We start from the raw sequence: 19176 nt of genomic DNA, 5'->3' as shown, positions 1-19176 counted from the left end.
TGGAAAACTTGAGGAAATACGAAACTTTTTTCTATGTATTGTTTCTCCCAATTCCTTACGGTTTTAAGTCAAATTTAAAAATGGTTAAAAAAGTATTTTCACCATAATTTTTACAAACTTTATCGGAATGGGGCAAATAATATACCGTTGAAAAGCTAAGGAAAATGCGAAACTACTTCATGTTGATGGTTTTCTGTGATTCCTAGCCGTTTTCAAGTAATTTCGAAAATGGCGAGATCATTGGTTCTGTCTTTATCGCGAAACAGATTTTTCGAAGATGCACCACGTTAAGAACCTCAACTTCTCGGCATGTCTAGTTGAACTTCACTCTGTTTTTTCACGTGCTTTTCTTGCTTGTAGCTCTTCATCAACTGCTCGTAGCTCTCCATCCACTCACTGAAATTGAGCAAGTAATATACCGATGAAAAGCTATTGTAAACATGCAACTTTCCTGTGTTGATCATTTTTTCATACTCGCGACGATTTTAAAAGTTTTTCATCTCAAATTCATTCACTATAGTAGTTGAACTTCGTTCTATTTTCACGTTGAACTTCTGTGACGTATTTTTGTTCGTAATTTTCTCATCCATTCGTTACTGTTACACAAATGATATTCCTTTTGTACAAACCTCTCTCACAATATTTTTTTTAGGTTTCTCCGACCGAGGACTTGAACTTATAACAACAAAATTTTTGTCTTTGCTTTTTTATTATTTTTAATACAAAATGCACACCGTGTAGTACGTGAACTTGTGACAGTTATCAATCTGAACTTCTCTCGGTTACGTGAAAATATCTGAGTTTTTCATGAATATTAATCTGAATTTCTTAACCCTTTTTTATGTATTTTGAAGCGCTCTATTTTTAAAAGTTGAACTTCTTGTTATTTTATTTTTGAACTTCTTGTTTCCATTCTTTAATAACGAAGAAAATATGAGTTTTCTATAATCATTGAACTTCTCCATCTTTTTAATTTGGACTTCCTGGTTTTATTTTCTTAATCCTTTTTATGAATTTTGAAGCGCTCTACTGTTAAAAAATTTGAACCTCTTTGTGCATTTTAGAAATGTGAATAAGTGGATTATTTTAGTAAATGTCGAACTTCTTCGTTATTTAGAACTGAACTTCTTGGTTTATTCATTAGTAATGGGAAATATTCAAGTTTTTGTAATAAATGTCAAACTGCTCCATTTTTTAAATTGAACTTCTTAGTTTTTTATAATAACAAGGAAAATCTGGGTTTTCATATACATTGAACTATTCTATTTTCAAAAATTGAACTTCCTGGTTTTTGCAATTTGGACTTCTTGGTGTTATTCACTTGTAATGGAAAAAAAATCTTACTTTTGTAATAAACAACGTAGAACTTCTTGCTTATTTTGAACTGAACTTCTTGGTTTATTTGTGTTTTTATTTGTTTTAGAAATGATATTTTTTTTCCTTTTTTATGAACATCGAACCGCTCTATTTATTTAATTTGACCTTCTATGTTTTTTGTAAAATGGAAAAACAATTCCATTTATAAAAGTTCATTTTTTATTTTTGAACTTCCTGGTTTTCTAGAATCACTAAATTTCGGGGTTTTAAACCTTGTACTTCTCTATTATTGTAGTTTGACCTTTTTAGTTTTTTGTTTTTCAAAAATGATTTTTTACTTCGTTATGTAAAAGGAAAAAAATAATTCAAATGGACACCGGACCACCCCATTTTCTAAATTTGAGCTTCAAGGTTTTTTGTGGATACGGGCGAAATCCGTTTTTAATAAGTAGTGAACTTCTCTATTTTTTAATTTGGACTTTCTTGGGCTTTCAATTTGAATTGCTTCGTTTTTATTTTCTTAGAAACAGAAGAAAAATATATTTGAGGTGCAACAAATCCAAAGTTGCAACAATGTCACACGCAAAAACTACAATCTGATATTTTTTTGTTTTGAACAACTACAATCTAATGTGGTCAGTATTAGTTACAGCCAACAAGCAAGTTCATTGTTTAGGTCTGTAACCCCCAAGATGATGTTGAGAGAAATCATTGTGGGTAAAATCGTACACATGCTATAGGAGGTTTGTTTGAGGCGCGCTGGTCGACAGCTCTTAGCAAGTGAACACACTGCCTCGCATCTTGCTGCAGTCCAAAAATTTCCGTCGAGGGGTGTCCTGTGGCGGTGACAAATTGGAGCCCGGAGGGTGGCACTCACCATCATGTATGAAAGCGTGGTACGCTGGAGCAGTGACAACATGGACACCACAACCTGCATCTAGAGGAGGCCATGACCTACCGAGCGACAAAGTGTAGGATTCTAGAGACACAAGCTTTTGAGCTGAATGGAGAACAAAAAAGGCACAAAACAACCGAAAACTTGAATATCAAAACAAGACAGCAGCCTGCAATTTCTTCTTCTTTCCCAAACTGTCTTTTTGGAACGAGAATTAAAAATGCTAGAAGAAATTGAGCCACACTCCATCTTCTTTCCGAACTTTTGCCTGTAGATATAACTTTGCCCATGTCTGTTTTCCTTCATTGACAGGTACACACAAGCAGGCGACATGGAACGTGGGGATTTAGCAGCAGCGGAGCCTGTGAACTGTTGCTTCTTGAATTCAGCACAAAAATTCAGACGCGAACATAATTCTGACGCAAAATAAAACAAGGACCACAGCACAAAGACCAACGCTGCTCAGCAAACTGGCCACAGGAGAGAAGAAAGAAAGGCGATGCCAAGGAAGGTCGAATTTGGCCGTCCCTGCAGTCCACGCGTGACAGCGGCTCCTAGGTACGCGGCGGCGGTTGGCCGGCGGTGGGAAAGGAGCCCGCGTAGTGGCGCACGAACTTGGGGGAGGGGAGGTGTTGTGGCATGAGCCCCGTAGTCCAGCGAGGTGTGAATCCGGGGTACGGCCGCTCGAGGGAGCTCGTGGAAGAGGGTAAGCACCGGCGATGTGGTGGTGTGGTTTGTGGGGGCCCCTGCGATGCACGAGGGAGCCGAGGTCCCAGCGGTGATGTGGCAGGCGAGCCAGGACCCTGATGGCGGCGACGCTTGGGATCCAGGGCCCTACAGCGGCGCATGGGAATCCATGGCCCGGCGAACAGCATGCGGGGTTCTGGGGCCCTGCGGTGGATGGATCTGAGGGTGGAGATGGGAGGAGGCTTGCCGGCCATGGCGGAAGAGGTGCCTCGGTCGTGCGAAAGGAGGCGCGCCGGCCATTGGGGTGGAAGGTAGGTGGTGCTGGGCGTAGGGGGAGGGGAAAGGGGGGAGGGGGGTGGAGAGGCGCCCCTGCAACGCACGAGGGAGCCGAGGTCCCAGCGGTTATGTGGCAGGCGAGCCAGGACCCCGATGGCGGCGACGCTTGGGATCGAGGGCCCTACAGCGGCGCATGGGAATCCATGTCCCGGCGAACAGCATGCGGGGTTCTGGGGCCCTGCGGTGGATGGATCTGAGGGTGGAGACGGTAGGAGGCTTGCTAGCCATGGCGGAAGAGGTGCACCGGTCGCGCGGAAGGAGGCGCGCCGGCCGTTGGGGTGGAAGGTAGGTGACACTGGGCGGGGGGGGGGGGAGGGGGTGTTGGGAAACGTAGTAATTTCAAAAAAAATCCTACGCACACGCAAGATCATGGTGATGCATAGCAACGAGAGGGAAGAGTGTTGTCTACGTACCCTCGTAGACCGGAAGCGGAAGCGTTAGCACAACGCGGTTGATGTAGTCGTACGTCTTCACGGCCCGACCGATCAAGCACCGAAACTACGGCACCTCCGAGTTCTAGCACACGTTCAGCTCAATGACGATCCCCGGACTCCGATCCAGCAAAGTGTCGGGGATGAGTTCCGTCAGCACGACGGCATGGTAACGATCTTGATGTTCTCCCGTCGCAGGGCTTCGCCTAAGCACCGCTACAATATTATCGAGGATTGTGGTGGAGGGGGGCACCGCACACGGCTAAGAGATCAATGACCAATTGTTGTGTCTATGGGGTGCCCCCTGCCCCCGTATATAAAGGAGTGGAGGAGGGGGCCGGCCAAGGAGGGTGGCGCGCCCTAAGGGAGAGTCCAACTCCCACAGGGAGTAGGACTCCCCTTTTTCCTATTAGGAGTAGAGAGGGAAGGAACAGGAAGGAGGGAGGAAGGAAAGGGGGGGCGGCCCCCCTCCCAATTCGGATTGGGCTTCGGGGGGTGCCCCTCCCTTGCTCCTTTCCCCTCCTTTCCACTAAGGCCCAATAAGGCCCATATACCTCCCGGGGGGTTCCGATAACCTCCCGGTGATCCGGTATTGTCCCAATCTCACCCGGAACCTTTCCGGTGTCCAAATATAGTCGTCCAATATATTGATCTTTATGTCTCGAACATTTCGAGACTCCTCGTCAAGTCCGTGATCACATCCGGGACTCCGAACAACCTTCGGTACATCAAAATATATAAACTCATAATGAAACTGTCATCATAACGTTAAGCGTGTGGACCCTACGGGTTTGAGAACAATGTAAACATGACCGAGACACGTCTCCGGTCAATAACCAATAGCGAAACCTGGATGCTCATATTGGCTCCTACATATTCTACGAAGATCTTTATCGGTCAGACCGCATAACAACATACATTTGTTCCCTTTGTCATCGGTATGTTACTTGCCCGAGATTCGATCGTCGGTATCTCAATACCTAGTTCAATCTCGTTACCGGCAACTCTCTTTACTCGTTCTCTAATACATCATCTTGCAACTAAGTTATTAGTTGCATTGCTTGCAAGGCTTAAGTGATGTGCATTACCGAGAGGGCCCAGAGATACCTCTCCGACAATCGGAGTGACAAATCCTAATCTCGAAATACGCCAACCCAACATGTACCTTTGGAGACACCTATAGAGCTCCTTTATAATCACTCAGTTATGTTGTGACGTTTGGTAGCACACAAAGTGTTCCTCCGGTAAACGGGAGTTGCATAATATCATAGTCATAGGAACATGTATAAGTCATGAAGAAAGCAATAGCAACATACTAAACGATCGGGTGCTAAGCTAATGAAATGGGTCATGTCAATCACATCATTCTCCTAATGATGTGATCTCGTTACTCAAATGACAACTCATGTCTATGGTTAGGAAACATAACCATCTTCGATTAACGAGCTAGTTAAGTAGAGGCATACTAGTGACACTTTGTTTGTTTATGTATTCACACAAGTATTATGTTTCCGGTTAGTACAATTCTAGCATGAATAATAAACATTTATCATGATATAAGGAAATAAATAATAACTTTATTATTGCCTCTAGGGCATATTTCCTTCAGTATCCCACTTGCACTAGAGTCAATAATCTAGATTACACAGTAATGATTCTAACACCCATGGAGCCTTGATGCTGATCATGTTTTGCTCGTGGAAGAGGCTTAGTCAATGGGTCTGCTACATTCAGATCTGTATGTATCTTGCAAATCTCTATGTCTCCCACCTGGACTAGATTCCGGATGGAATTGAAGCGTCTCTTGATGTGCTTGGTTCTCTTGTGAAATCTGGATTCCTTTGCCAAGGCAATTGCTCCAGTATTGTCACAAAAGATTTTCATTGGACCTGATGCACTAGGTATGACACCTAGATCAGATATGAACTCCTTCATCTAGACTCCTTCGTTTGCTGCTTCCGAAGCAGCTATGTACTCCGCTTCACATGTAGATCCCGCCACGACGCTTTGTTTAGAACTGCACCAACTGACAGCTCCACCGTTTAATGTAAATACATATCCAGTTTGCGATTTAGAATCATCCGGATCTGTGTCAAAGCTTGCATCAACGTAACCATTTACGATGAGCTCTTTGTCACCTCCATATATGAGGAACATATCCTTAGTCCTTTTCAGGTATTTCAGGATGTTCTTGACCGATGTCCAGTGATCCACTCCTGGATTACTTTGGTACCTCCCTGCTAGACTTATAGCAAGGCACACATCAGGTCTGGTACACAGCATTGCATACATGATAGAGCCTATGGCTGAAGCACAGGGAACATCTTTCATTTTCTCTCTATCTTGTGCAGTGGTCGGGCATTGAGTCTTACTCAACTTCACACCTTGTAACACAGGCAAGAATCCTTTCTTTGCTTGATCCATTTTGAACTTCTTCAAAACTTTGTCAAGGTATGTGCGTTGTGAAAGTCCAATTAAGCGTCTTGATCTATCTCTATAGATCTTAATGCCCAATATGTAAGCAGCTTCACCGAGGTCTTTCATTGAAAAACTCTTATTCAAGTATCCCTTTATGCTATCCAGAAATTCTATATCATTTTCGATTAGTAATATGTCATCCACATATAATATCAGAAATGCTACAGAGCTCCCACTCACTTTCTTGTAAATACAGGCTTCTCCAAAAGTCTGTATAAAACCAAATGCTTTGATCACACTATCAAAGCGTTTATTCCAACTCCGAGATGCTTGCACCAGTCCATAAATGGATCGCTGGAGCTTGCACACTTTGTTAGCTCCCTTTGGATCGACAAAATCTTCCGGCTGCATCATATACAACTCTTCTTCCAGAAATCCATTCAGGAATGAGGTTTTGACATCCATCTGCCAAATTTCATAATCATAAAATGCGGCAATTGCTAACATGATTCGGACAGACTTAAGCATCGCTACGGGTGAGAAGGTCTCATCGTAGTCAATCCCTTGAACTTGTCGAAAACCTTTTGCGACAAGTCGAGCTTTGTAGACAGTAACATTACCGTCAGCGTCAGTCTTCTTCTTGAAGATCCATTTATTCTCAATTGCTTGCCAATCATTGGGCAAGTCAACCAAAGTCCACACTTTGTTCTCATACATGGATCCCATCTCAGATTTCATGGCTTCAAGCCATTTTGCGGAATCTGGGCTCACCATCGCTTCTTCATATTTCGTAGGTTCATCATGATCTAGTAGCATGACTTCCAGAACAGGATTACCGTACCACTCTGGTGCAGATCTTACTCTAGTTGATCTACGAGGTTCAGTAGTAACTTGTTCTAAAGTTTCATGATCATCATCATTAGCTTCCTCACTAATTGGTGTAGGTGTCACAGAAACCGGTTTCTGTGATGTACTACTTTCCAATAAGGGAGCAGGTACAGTTACCTCATCAAGTTCTACTTTCCTCCCACTCACTTCTTTCGAGAGAAACTCCTTCTCTAGAAAGGATCCATTCTTAGCAACAAATGTCTTGCCTTCGGATCTGTGATAGAAGGTGTACCCAGCAGTCTCCTTCGGGTATCCTATGAAGACACATTTCTCCGATTTGGGTTTGAGCTTATCAGGTTGAAGCTTTTTCACATAAGCATCGCAGCCCCAAACTTTCATAAACAACAACTTTGGTTTCTTGCCAAACCATAGTTCATAAGGTGTCGTCTCAATGGATTTTGATGGTGCCCTATTTAACATGAATGCGGCCGTCTCTAAAGCATAACCCCAAAACGATAGCGGTAAATCTGTAAGAGACATCATAGATCGCACCATATCAAGTAAAGTACGATTACGACGTTCGGACACACCATTACACTGTGGTGTTCCGGGTGGCGTGAGTTGCGAAACTATTCCGCATTGTTTCAAATGTAAACCAAACTCGTAACTCAAATATTCTCCTCCACGATCAGATCGTAGAAACTTTATTTTCTTGTTATGATGATTTTCAACTTCACTCTGAAATTCTTTGAACTTTTCAAATGTTTCAGACTTATGTTTCATTAAGTAGATATACCCATACCTGCTTAAATCATCTGTGAAGCTGAGAAAATAACGATATCCGCCACGAGCTTCAACATTCATTGGACCACATACATCTATATGTATGATTTCCAACAAATCTGTTGCTCTCTCCATAGTACCGGAGAACGGCGTTTTAGTCATCTTGCCCATGAGGCACGGTTCGCAAGTACCAAGTGATTCATAATCAAGTGGTTCCAAAAGTCCATCAGTATGGAGTTTCTTCATGCGCTTTACACCGATATGACCTAAACAGCAGTGCCACAAATAAGTTGCACTATCATTATCAACTCTGCATCTTTTGGCTTCAACATTATGAATATGTGTATCACTACTATCGAGATTCATCAAAAATAGACCACTCTTCAAGGGTGCATGACCATAAAAGATATTACTCATATAAATAGAACAACAATTATTCTCTGATTTAAATGAATAACCGTCTCGCATCAAACAAGATCCAGATATAATGCTCATGCTCAACGCTCGCACCAAATAACATATATTTAGGTCTAATACTAATCCCGATGGTAGATGTAGAGGTAGCATGCCGACCGCGATCACATCGACTTTGGAACCATTTCCCACACGCATCGTCACCTCGTCCTTCGCCAGTGTTCGCTTAATCCGTAGTCCCTTTGTTCACCTTGCCATCCTTCTTATCCGCCAAATACTTGGGGCAGTTCAGCTTCCAGTGACCATTCTGCTTGCAGTAGAAGCACTCAGTTTCAGGCTTAGGTCCAGACTTGGGTTTCTTCTCCTGAGTAGCAACTTGCTTGCTGTTCTTCTTGAAGTTCCCCTTCTTCTTCCCCTTGCCTATTTTCTTGAAACTAGTGGTCTTGTTGACCATCAACATTTGATGCCCCTTCTTGATTTCTACCTCCCCAGCTTTTAGCATTGCGAAGAGCTCGGGAATTGTCTTATTCATCCCTTGCATATTATAGTTCATCACGAAGCTCTTGTAGCTAGGTGGAAGTGATTGGAGAATTCTGTCAATGACGCAATCATCCGGAAGATTAACTCCCAGTTGAATTAAGTGATTATTATACCCAGACATTTTGAGTATATGCTCACTGACAGAACTATTCTCCTCCATCTTGCAGCTATAGAACTTATTGGAGACTTCATATCTCTCAATCCGGTCATTTGCTTGAAATATTAACTTCAACTCCTGGAACATCTCATATGCTCCATGACGTTCAAAACGTCGTTGAAGTCCCAATTCTAAGCCGTAAAGCATGGCACACTGAACTATCGAGTAGTCATCAGCTTTGCTCTGCCAGACGTTCATAACATCTGGTGTTGCTCCAGCAGTAGGCCTGGCACCCAGCGGTGCTTCCAGGACGTAATTCTTCTGTGCAGCAATGAGGATAATCCTCAAGTTACGGACCCAGTCCGTATAATTGCTACCATTATCTTTCAACTTTGCTTTCTCAAGGAACGCATTAAAATTCAATGGAACAACAACATGGGCCATCTATCTATAATCAAACATAAACAAGAAAGATACTATCAGGTACTAAGTTCATGATAAATTTAAGTTCAATTAATCATATTACTTAAGAACTCCCACTTAGAAAGACATCCCTCTAATCTTCTAAGTGATCACGTGATCCAAATCAACTAAACCATAACCGATCGTCACGTGAAATGGAGTAGTTTTCAATGGTGAACATCACTATGTTGATCATATCTACTATATGATTCATGCTCGACCTTTCAGTCTCAGTGTTCCGAGGCCATATCTGCATATGCTAGGCTCGTCAAGTTTAACCTGAGTATTCTGCGTGTGCAAAACTGGCTTGCACCCGTTGTAGATGGACGTAGAGCTTACCACACCCGATCATCACGTGGTGTCTGGGCACGGCGAACTTTGGCAACGGTGCATACTCAAGGAGAACACTTTTATCTTGAAATTTAGTGAGAGATCATCTTATAATGCTACCGTCAATCAAAGCAAGATAAGATGCATAAAAGATAAACATCACATGCAATCAATATAAGTGATATGATATGGCCATCATCATCTTGTGCTTGTGATCTCCATCTCTGAAGCATCGTCATGATCACCATCGTCACCGGCGCGACACCTTGATCTCCATCGTAGCATCGTTGTCGTGTCGCCAATCTTATGCTTCCATGACTATCGCTACCGCTTAGTGATAAAGTAAAGCATTACAGCGCGATTGCATTGCATACAATAAAGCGACAACCATATGGCTCCTGCGAGTTGTCGATAACTTGGTTACAAAACATGATCATCTCATACAATAAAAATTAGCATCATGTCTTGACCATATCACATCACAACATGCCCTGCAAAAACAAGTTAGACGTCCTCTACTTTGTTGTTGCAAGTTTTACGTGGCTGCTACGGGCTTAGCAAGAATCGTTCTTACCTACGCATCAAAACCACAACGATAGTTTGTCAAGTTGGTGCTGTTTTAACCTTCGCAAGGACCGGGCGTAGCCACACTCGGTTCAACTAAAGTTGGAGAAACTGACACCCGCCAGCCACCTGTGTGCAAAGCACGTCGGTAGAACCAGTCTCGCGTAAGCGTACGCGTAATGTCGGTCCGGGCCGCTTCATCCAACAATACCGCCGAACCAAAGTATGACATGCTGGTAAGCAGTATGACTTATATCGCCCACAACTCACTTGTGTTCTACTCGTGTATAACATCAACGCATAAAACCTAGGCTCTGATGTCACTATTGGGAAACATAGTAATTTAAAAAAAAATCCTACGCACACGCAAGATCATGGTGATGCATAGCAACGAGAGGGAAGAGTGTTGTCTACGTACCCTCGTAGACCGGAAGCGGAAGCGTTAGCACAACGCGGTTGATGTAGTCGTACGTCTTCACGGCCCGACCGATCAAGCACCGAAAGTACGACACCTCCGAGTTCTAGCACATGTTCAGCTCGATGACGATTCCCGGACTCCGAATCCAGCAAAGTGTCGGGGATGAGTTCCGTCAGCACGACGGCGTGGTGACGATCTTGATGTTCTACCGTCACAGGGCTTCGCCTAAGCACGGCTACAATATTATCGAGGATTGTGGTGGAGGGGGGCACCGCACACGGCTAAGAGATCAATGATCAATTGTTGTGTCTATGGGGTCCCCCTGCCCCCATATATAAAGGAGTGGAGGAGGGGACAGCCAAGGAGGGTGGCGCGCCCTAAGGGGGAGTCCAACTCCCACAGGGAGTAGGACTCCCCTTTTTCCTATTAGTAGGAGAGGGAAGGAAGAGGAAGGAGGGAGGAAGGAAAGGGGGGGCGCCCCCCCCCCCTCCCAATTCGGATTGGGCTTGGGGGGGTGCGCCCCCTCCCTTGCTCCTTTCCCCTCCTTTCCACTAAGGCCCAATAAGGCCCATATACCTCCCGGGGGGTTCCGATAACCTCTCGGTGATCCGGTATTGTCCCAATCTCACCCGGAACCTTTCCGGTGTCCAAATATAGTCGTGCAATATATAGATCTTTATGTCTCGACCATTTCGAGACTCCTCGTCAAGTCCGTGATCACATCTGGGACTCCAAACAACCTTCGATACATCAAAATATATAAACTCATAATGAAACTATCATCGTAACGTTAAGCGTGCGGACCCTACGGGTTCGAGAACAATGTAGACATGACCGAGACACGTCTCCGGTCAATAACCAATAGCAGAACCTGGATGCTCATATTGGCTCCTACATATTCTACGAAGATCTTTATCGGTCAGACCGCATAACAACATACGTTTGTTCCCTTTGTTATCGGTATGTTACTTTCCCGAGATTCGATCATCGGTATCTCAATACCTAGTTCAATCTCGTTACCGGCACGTCTCTTTACTCGTTCTATAATACATCATCTTAAGTGATGTGCATTACCGAGAGGGCCCAGAGATACCTCTCCGACAATCGGAGTGACAAATCCTAATCTCGAAATACGCCAACCCAACATGTACCTTTGGAGACACCTATATAGCACCTTTATAATCACCCAGTTACGTTGTGACGTTTGGTAGCACACAAAGTGTTCCTCCGGTAAACGGGAGTTGCATAATCTCATAGTCATAGGAACATGTATAAGTCATGAAGAAAGCAATAGCAACATACTAAACGATCGGGTGCTAAGCTAATGAAATGGGTCATGTCAATCACATCATTCTCCTAATGATGTGATCTCGTTAATCAAATGACAACTCATGTCTATGGTTAGGAAACATAACCATCTTCGATTAACGAGCTAGTCAAGTAGAGGCATACTAGTGACACTTTATTTGTTTATGTATTCACAAAAGTATTATGTTTCCGGTTAATACAATTCTAGCATGAATAATAAACATTTATCATGATATAAGGAAATAAATAATAACTTTATTATTGCCTCTAGGGCATATTTCCTTCAGGGGGGAGGGGGTGGAGGGGCGCCCCTGCGACGCACGAGGGAGCCGAGGTCCCAGCGGTGATGTGGCAGGCGAGCCAGGACCCCGATGGCAGCGACGCTTGGGATCCAGGGCCCTACAGCGGCGCATGGGAATCCATGGCCCGGAAAACAGCATGCGGGGTTCTGGGGCCCTGCGATGGATGGATCTGAGGGTGGAGGCGGGAGGAGGCTTGCCGGCCATGGCGGAAGAGGTGCCTCGGTCACGCGGAAGGAGGCGCGCCGGCCGTTGGGGTGGAAGGTAGGTGGCGCTGGGCGCGGGGGGGGGGGGAGGGGGATGGGTCTGGAGGGGCGCCGGCCACACGGGAGGATGCGCGCCGGCGCGGGTGTGGTGGCGCGCCGGCCGTGGAGGAGGGCGTCGGCCGAGCGGGAGATGTGGCGGCGATTTGATAGAGGATGTCCAGAAGGCAGGGGACATGGGAGGTTAGGGGTAGCTGTGTTTTTTTTCCTTCGGTCGACCGGTTTGAAATTTCGGGAAATGTCAATCTCGTCTATATAGAGGCGCCATGACCAGAATAAGTATTCTGATCCTAGGATCAGAATAGTGTCACTCTCTCTCTCTCTCTCTATATATATATATATATACATATATATACTCCTCTTCTGTACTCTTGGGAGTATGTACTCCCATCCTCAATATACCTCATATACGCATTAATTGTATCTCTTTATTATTCTCAATATACTTCATTAAATATTCTAAGATACCCCAATATGAGTTTAGTTGAAAAAATATCATCTGCGACGTACTTTTTGTAATATATCTTTTCACGTACAAACACATCAGTATATACGTAAATATTTAAAAATACATAGACTCACATGAATTTTTTCATGAAACTCATTTTGGGGTATCTAATAATTACTAATGAAGTATATTAAAAATAATAAAAAGGTACAAAAGATTCATCTATGTTGTATATGAGGAGCGGGAGTACGTACTCCCAGGAGTACACAACTATTTTCCTATATATATATATAAGTTTTGTCTTATTTCCAACGCAAAAAGGGATCATAAGAAAATATATAAACGCCGTAAAAAATATTTTATATTATGTAAAATTACAAACGTAAAAACATAGTCTAAAATACACATAAACTGCAAATTTTCTTGTCTTATGACCTATATTTTTACTTTTTTTATGTCAAATTTTACGTAGTGAATCAATAGAAATGTAACTATTTGAATTCCAAACGTAATTTAATTATGAAATGATCGTAAAATTACCTCGGGTGAAGAATAACTTATTCTGCACCCTGGGTGATGAATAGTAACACTATATATATATATATATATATATATTAAAATTATTTGCATTGTCTATTTAGGTCTAATTTGATAGTCCAAAAGTGGACAAAAATTTAGGATGCAGCGGCCGGAGGACGACATCTGGACGTGTGTGTCCGTTTTTTCGATCCAAACGGACAAAATCTAAAGAAAACAGACATCTGTTTAGGGTCTGAGCGTTGAAGTTGGCCTTAGAGTGAATGGAGGGTTCGGTGAGTGGGGATCAACCCTACCCCTGGGCGGATCGTTCCCAAGCAACCGAATACCCTATGCCCTGCTACCGCTGAACACTCACTGGCGACCTGTGGTGGTTAAGAACCATGCGCATCAATTATCTAAATCATGTATGAGGCCCAGTTACTGAGCCATCACCAGTTCACCAGCCATCAACTAAAATGTGTGCCGTGTGCATTGTTTGTTATGGAATTAATGAGTGCTCTTTATACACACTTGCAGTTGTGCTTAAAGAAAAACACATGGTGCTAGGATGGTTGTAAATATCACCATGATCAACTGATTAAGGAAAAAAGATCAACAACTAACGTCATGACTAGAGAATTGGTGTATTCATGTATTACAGCCTGGTTCGACAATATTTTATACTCCCTCTGTCCCAAAATAAGTGTCTCCACCTTAGTATACAAAGTTGAGACACTTATTTTGGGACGGAGGGAGTAGATCATATGACTGCAGAAAGAAAAATAAATCTTGCAAGCATAGTTTCTAAACAGTCAACAATATTTTGTTAAATACATAGCATTGTATTCACATGCCCAAAGCAAACATTTAGCTGATTTTCTGTAGCAACCTAATTAAACTTCTCCATGATACACTGCGAAATAATTGGTATACAACATTGCCAAAACGATAACATTATGCAACAAATGTTAACAATGCCAATTTTAGTTGGGAGAAGCCCTGAGTTTCCTCAGAGTAACTGAAGTTCTTCTATGCTGCTCAAGCTCCATCCCATTCCAGAGCTGAGCACCTGGCTTGCGGTTGATCTCATGCTTCCAGTGATACCGTGCATCGCCTGACATTACAACAAGTGAGCCTGGGTTCAGGTAGACGGGAACGTTTGTACATTCGCTCTCCCCGGGCTTTTGCGTATCACAGGCAGCACCTTCTCGACTGAAGCGCATCACGCATGCAGACTCGAGAGAGACTATAACGATCCCGTCGTCGAAGCGCATGAGATCAACATGGGCACAGATACCCTACATTGCAATATCAGTTTGTTACAATAGATGACAGGAAAAAATGTAATACTCTCAACAAAAAGAAAAGAAAATTGTATCCCGCTGCTTTACTTGTGTAGTTGCCTTTGTGGATATATATTGAAGAAAGACTATCTGAATTATAGCACTATCTGCATGCTTGATGTTACACATAGGCTCCAAACTATGGAGGAGAATAAAAGTTCCATACCTCACCTGGCTTGTATGTGTTTGCAATCAGTTGATCAAAAAGCGGTTCTCTCCACAGTAAATCTGACGGCAAAGGACATGCGTCTTCATCCTCGTTCATCCACCTAGTGCCAACACTAGCATCATCAACACTACCAACGCAAATAGCTTCCCTAACAAGTGCCGAAAGTTCGACAGCCCATGGAGGGAGATCACCAAATCTCATTGCCTAGTACATCGATTTTGAAAGATTTCTCAACATTAAAACCGACTGATGAAAATGTAAAGCACATTTCCCAGATCTGAAACAATCGAGGGGAAATAAAGTTACTTGGTTGTGTGCATCACTGAACCATTCTTCTGCAAAAGAAACACAAATGGGCACATCAACACTTTGAATCATCTCATACACATTTAGGATTCATATAAGCGATAGCAAGCTAGACCTAAATTTCCTCTGAGATTTGCCTCAAAAAAAAAATTCCTCTGAGATTTGGTGGCTGGAACCAAATATGGACACAGTGCCCAGCTAAAAAGATAGCCAGAGGAAGACATGAGGCGACCGACCCGGCTACTCACCTCGTTGGATCGCGGCGAGAAGGCGCGACTGCTCGTCGGGCGAGAGGAAGGCGGCGCAGAGCCACAGGCCCCTTACTTCCGCCACCGCCGCCCATCTCCAGCGCTCGCGGCCCGCCCCTTGAACCGGTGGCGTGCTAGCCGCGCCGCGGGGCGCGTCGGAATCGCTGTCTGTTGAGTCTCCGAAGGCCTCCCGCAGCGCGGCACGGCTGTGAACCTCCTCGTCGTAGCAGGCGGCTGCGGCGGCGACGGTAACCATGGTGACTAGAGTCCGGTGATTTCACCGCAGGACCCCCCAGAATCTCCGCGTTCGTTCGCTAACCAAAGTGGGCCTTCAGCGGTTCAGCCATGCCCATTAAGGCCGAAAGAAGGGGCCAGTCATCAAAAGTTTCTTTTCCCTAAAAAAATCGAAAAGTTTTTTTAGATATTTTTTCTTTTTCGGAAGACGGAAGTGAGGCTTTTTTTCTTTTCGAGATTTTTTTCTTTTAAGATGGAAGTAAGGTTTTTTTTTCTTTTCTTTTCGAGATGTCCTCTTAAGCTAGTTGGTTGATGTGAGTTTTTTTCTTCTAATTTTGAGATGAAGGGAATATTTTTTTTTCTTCAAGATGAAGAAACGCGCACACACCTTCCTCTCAAGCGATACGCAATGGCGGCGTCCAACCACTAGTATATAGCAAATACGATATCGAAGGGAGTCATGCAGTGAAATCACCAGGAGATGGGGCGACTCGGTGCTCTGGTTCGGATGCACCCAAAATCACTACAGTGGGTAGGTGTGCCAGGATGGGGGGATTAGATGATTTGCCCCACTTTACAAGGAATTTTTGAAGGATTAGAATCCTTAGAAACTTTTTCTATATTGGTTGTTTGATTCATAAGATTGAATCTTATAGGAATTTTTTCTAAAGTTTTTTTATACTATGTTCATAGAATTTCTAGCATCCACTCAAACCTCTTTGAAAGAATTATATGTTTTTCCTATGATGCAATCAAACAACCCAAAACTTGTAGGATTGAGATGAACATGACATTTCAATCTTATGTTTTTCTTATTCCTGCATTTTTAAAGGTGGTGGACGAGTGCGACTCCGTCCACGGTTGTGATGCCGAGCACAACTACGAGGAGCCATGCGCCTACAACGTCGTGGACACCTCGCTGGCGGTGTGGGATGCCCCGGGCCTCGACCAGAACATCGGTTTGCAGGATGTTACCTGGTCTGACGAGTGATCAGTTAGTTTGACAATATGAATATTCGTGCTCTCACTAAGTATTTATTTTAGATTCTTTTGTTTCTTCTAAAGTTTATCATTATTCTTGTAGCTCTATTTCGATCCAAATGTATTTTTTTAACGATGGTTGTTCAAGAGTGAGATTCTCGTGTTTCATTAAATTCATCTTGGATCCACAAGCTCAGATCTATTATATACTCTTATCTCTCATGTAAAAAGAAGATAAGAGTGTCCCATATTAAAATTTGCCCACAAAAAGATACGCAAGACTGATTTGATGTAGGCGTTTTTAAAGTGGACATAAGATTTGTCTTAATGCTTCTAAAGTCGACCTTGGCGAGTTTTATACATTAAAAAAGGTGGGTCTTAAGCTAAAAAAAGCAAAGACCGAGTCCATAGCACGTAGCAAATAATTGCTTCTCTTCTGCTCTATATGTGAATTGCCTCCCAATACACGACCTAAACTGCCTCCTGGGTCGCTCGTGGGCGACTACGGAGGCCGCTGCCACTCCTAGAGGCCTTTACCACAGCTTCCCTCCCTCACCGTTCTTGAAGGAGGCCCTCGGGCCCCACAGTGGAGGGTGACAGCAAGGACGTGCGCTGCCTCACCTTGGTGCCTCCAACTCGTCCCTCAGATCCAACGTCCTGCAACCGCCATCTGCTCTCCGACCAGGGTGTACTGACCCTTCGATGGCTACTCACACTCGTCGTTGCCAATGCAGTGTGTGTTCATTGTTTTTGTATCCACATAATACTTTGTTTTGAGTCAATAAAATTCACCCTTTGTCAAAAAAGAAGAAGAATACATCTAACAACATGTTTCATCAAAATCTACCTTTCAAAGAAGGAGTTAGAATCATGTCGATCGTGCAAAGAAATGTAAGACTTTTGCGCGTTCTCGAAAAAAGAAATCTTGTCGACCGTGCTATAGAAAATGACTTCAACAAGACGGATGGAGCTCGATTACTATGTTGTGGAGACTATGATAATGATACATCTTTTACATACTCTTCGTCGCTTCATGCATTCTTTAACCCCTAACAAGACATTATGGAGACAACCCACATGAATCTGCCGCGGTTACATTGTTACCCAGTATACTTCAGGAGTTGTAGTGCTTCGACCATTCAGCAACATCTTTCATTAGAAGGAAAAGAGAGACCCTGTGTGAGTATTTAATTAAATAAACAATGGCATATACAGAAATTAACCATAATACAATGTGTGCTTGCGTACCTTATAAGATTCACTGATGAAGACAGTAGGCCATCCAGCATATGGCAGGTAGCTGTTAGCATTGGATAAAACACAAAATTAACAATGCAAAGACATTAATCAATTGAAACGGTAGAGCAAGGTATATATACAGCCATATTAATACATGTCCAAATTTGATAGTAGACACATGATAAGAGAACAACCCACCCTGCAACCCGTCCAATAATATCATGCGGTTGAAGCCAAAGCTGCCCACTCGCATAGAGAAATCGGTCATCCACTGAATTGTTGTCCCCTTTGGTGAGTATTCGGATTTCTCCAGTATCTCGATGCTCGTGAACCTAGAATAATTTGAGAAGATTATTCTCAAGGCAAACAAAACATGACATATAAACTTTTAATGATTTGATTGGTGTGTATCACTAGAGGGCTTGCTGTTACCTTGATCACGCGATGGACAACTGGATGTTCAAAGCCATCAACCTTGAAAAGAATGATCTCTCCTACGTGGAAAGGTTCATTGCTCATGTTGTGCACAAACACCATATCACCCTGCAAAATAAGCACATATTCCATGCATGCATTTATCAATATGTCGGTCGAAATCAAAGGGGGCAACAAACTGAAGCCCACATTTAAAAACAAATTGTATCACGTACCTTTTTAATTCCAGGCTCCATACTTTCCGACAAAACGGCCATCGCCGGTGTCTTGACACCCGTCACTAGCATTATTCCCTCGGGCACCAGCACCAACAATGCAACGACCATAACTGCATTCCAAATTTAATTAAAAATTCTTCAAGAAGAAGAAGAACAGACAGAAGCAAAATATCAACGCTGAAGAACACTGAAAAAAGAGGCCTATATATGTACCGAGGAAGGTGACGGATTGGGTGAGCGCATGCCGGATCTTCATAGCCTCCTCTCGGCTGGACGATGGAGAAAACACAGCTAGTTTTCTGATCGATTCTAGAGTATTTTCCAGCGAACGTGTAGTACCTTCCCTTGTGTGTGTCTATATAGACGGAGCCGCGGAGTATAAAAAGGTAGGTAGACTTACGTACCCACTCGATACGAATCGGTGACGGACACCATCGATCACCACACCACACACGTACGGGATTCGGTTTCCGTATCCGACTCCGACCGTGCAATGGAATCATATACGGTGTTCGTATTATCCCTTGGGTTTATCATTAATTACGTGAGCGTGGTAATTACACCCAGCTAAGGTATTCTCAGAGTCCGCCACCACTATTACGTGCCTGGCGAATAGCTGTGAGGGTCACCCGGGTTTCCCGAAAAA

At 43.5% G+C, this 19176-nt stretch overlaps 2 protein-coding genes across 2 annotated transcripts; both read right to left on the bottom strand.

Moving 5' to 3' along the window:
- Positions 1-14126: 14126 nt before the first annotated feature.
- LOC123131075 (alkylated DNA repair protein ALKBH8 homolog) lies at positions 14127-15771 on the bottom strand. Its single transcript, XM_044550840.1, has 4 exons — positions 15424-15771; positions 15176-15204; positions 14867-15073; positions 14127-14655 (listed from the first exon to the last, which is right to left on the bottom strand). Exons 1-4 carry the CDS (start codon positions 15677-15679, stop codon positions 14341-14343), a joined length of 807 nt encoding a protein of 268 aa, XP_044406775.1. The 5' UTR covers positions 15680-15771; the 3' UTR covers positions 14127-14340.
- A 1328-nt stretch (positions 15772-17099) lies between these two features.
- LOC123131074 (signal peptidase complex catalytic subunit SEC11C) lies at positions 17100-18872 on the bottom strand. Its single transcript, XM_044550839.1, has 6 exons — positions 18744-18872; positions 18528-18640; positions 18310-18420; positions 18076-18209; positions 17887-17938; positions 17100-17787 (listed from the first exon to the last, which is right to left on the bottom strand). The coding sequence occupies exons 1-6, from the start codon at positions 18784-18786 to the stop codon at positions 17731-17733; spliced, it is 510 nt and encodes a 169-aa protein (XP_044406774.1). The 5' UTR covers positions 18787-18872; the 3' UTR covers positions 17100-17730.
- Between the last annotated feature and the right edge of the window lie 304 nt (positions 18873-19176).

This window comes from Triticum aestivum, chromosome 6A (genome assembly GCF_018294505.1).
Source record: "Triticum aestivum cultivar Chinese Spring chromosome 6A, IWGSC CS RefSeq v2.1, whole genome shotgun sequence".
NCBI classification, from domain to species: Eukaryota; Viridiplantae; Streptophyta; class Magnoliopsida; order Poales; family Poaceae; genus Triticum; species Triticum aestivum.
The sequence above is the reverse complement of the archived record's forward strand: the minus strand, read 5'-3'. Positions and strand labels throughout refer to the sequence as shown.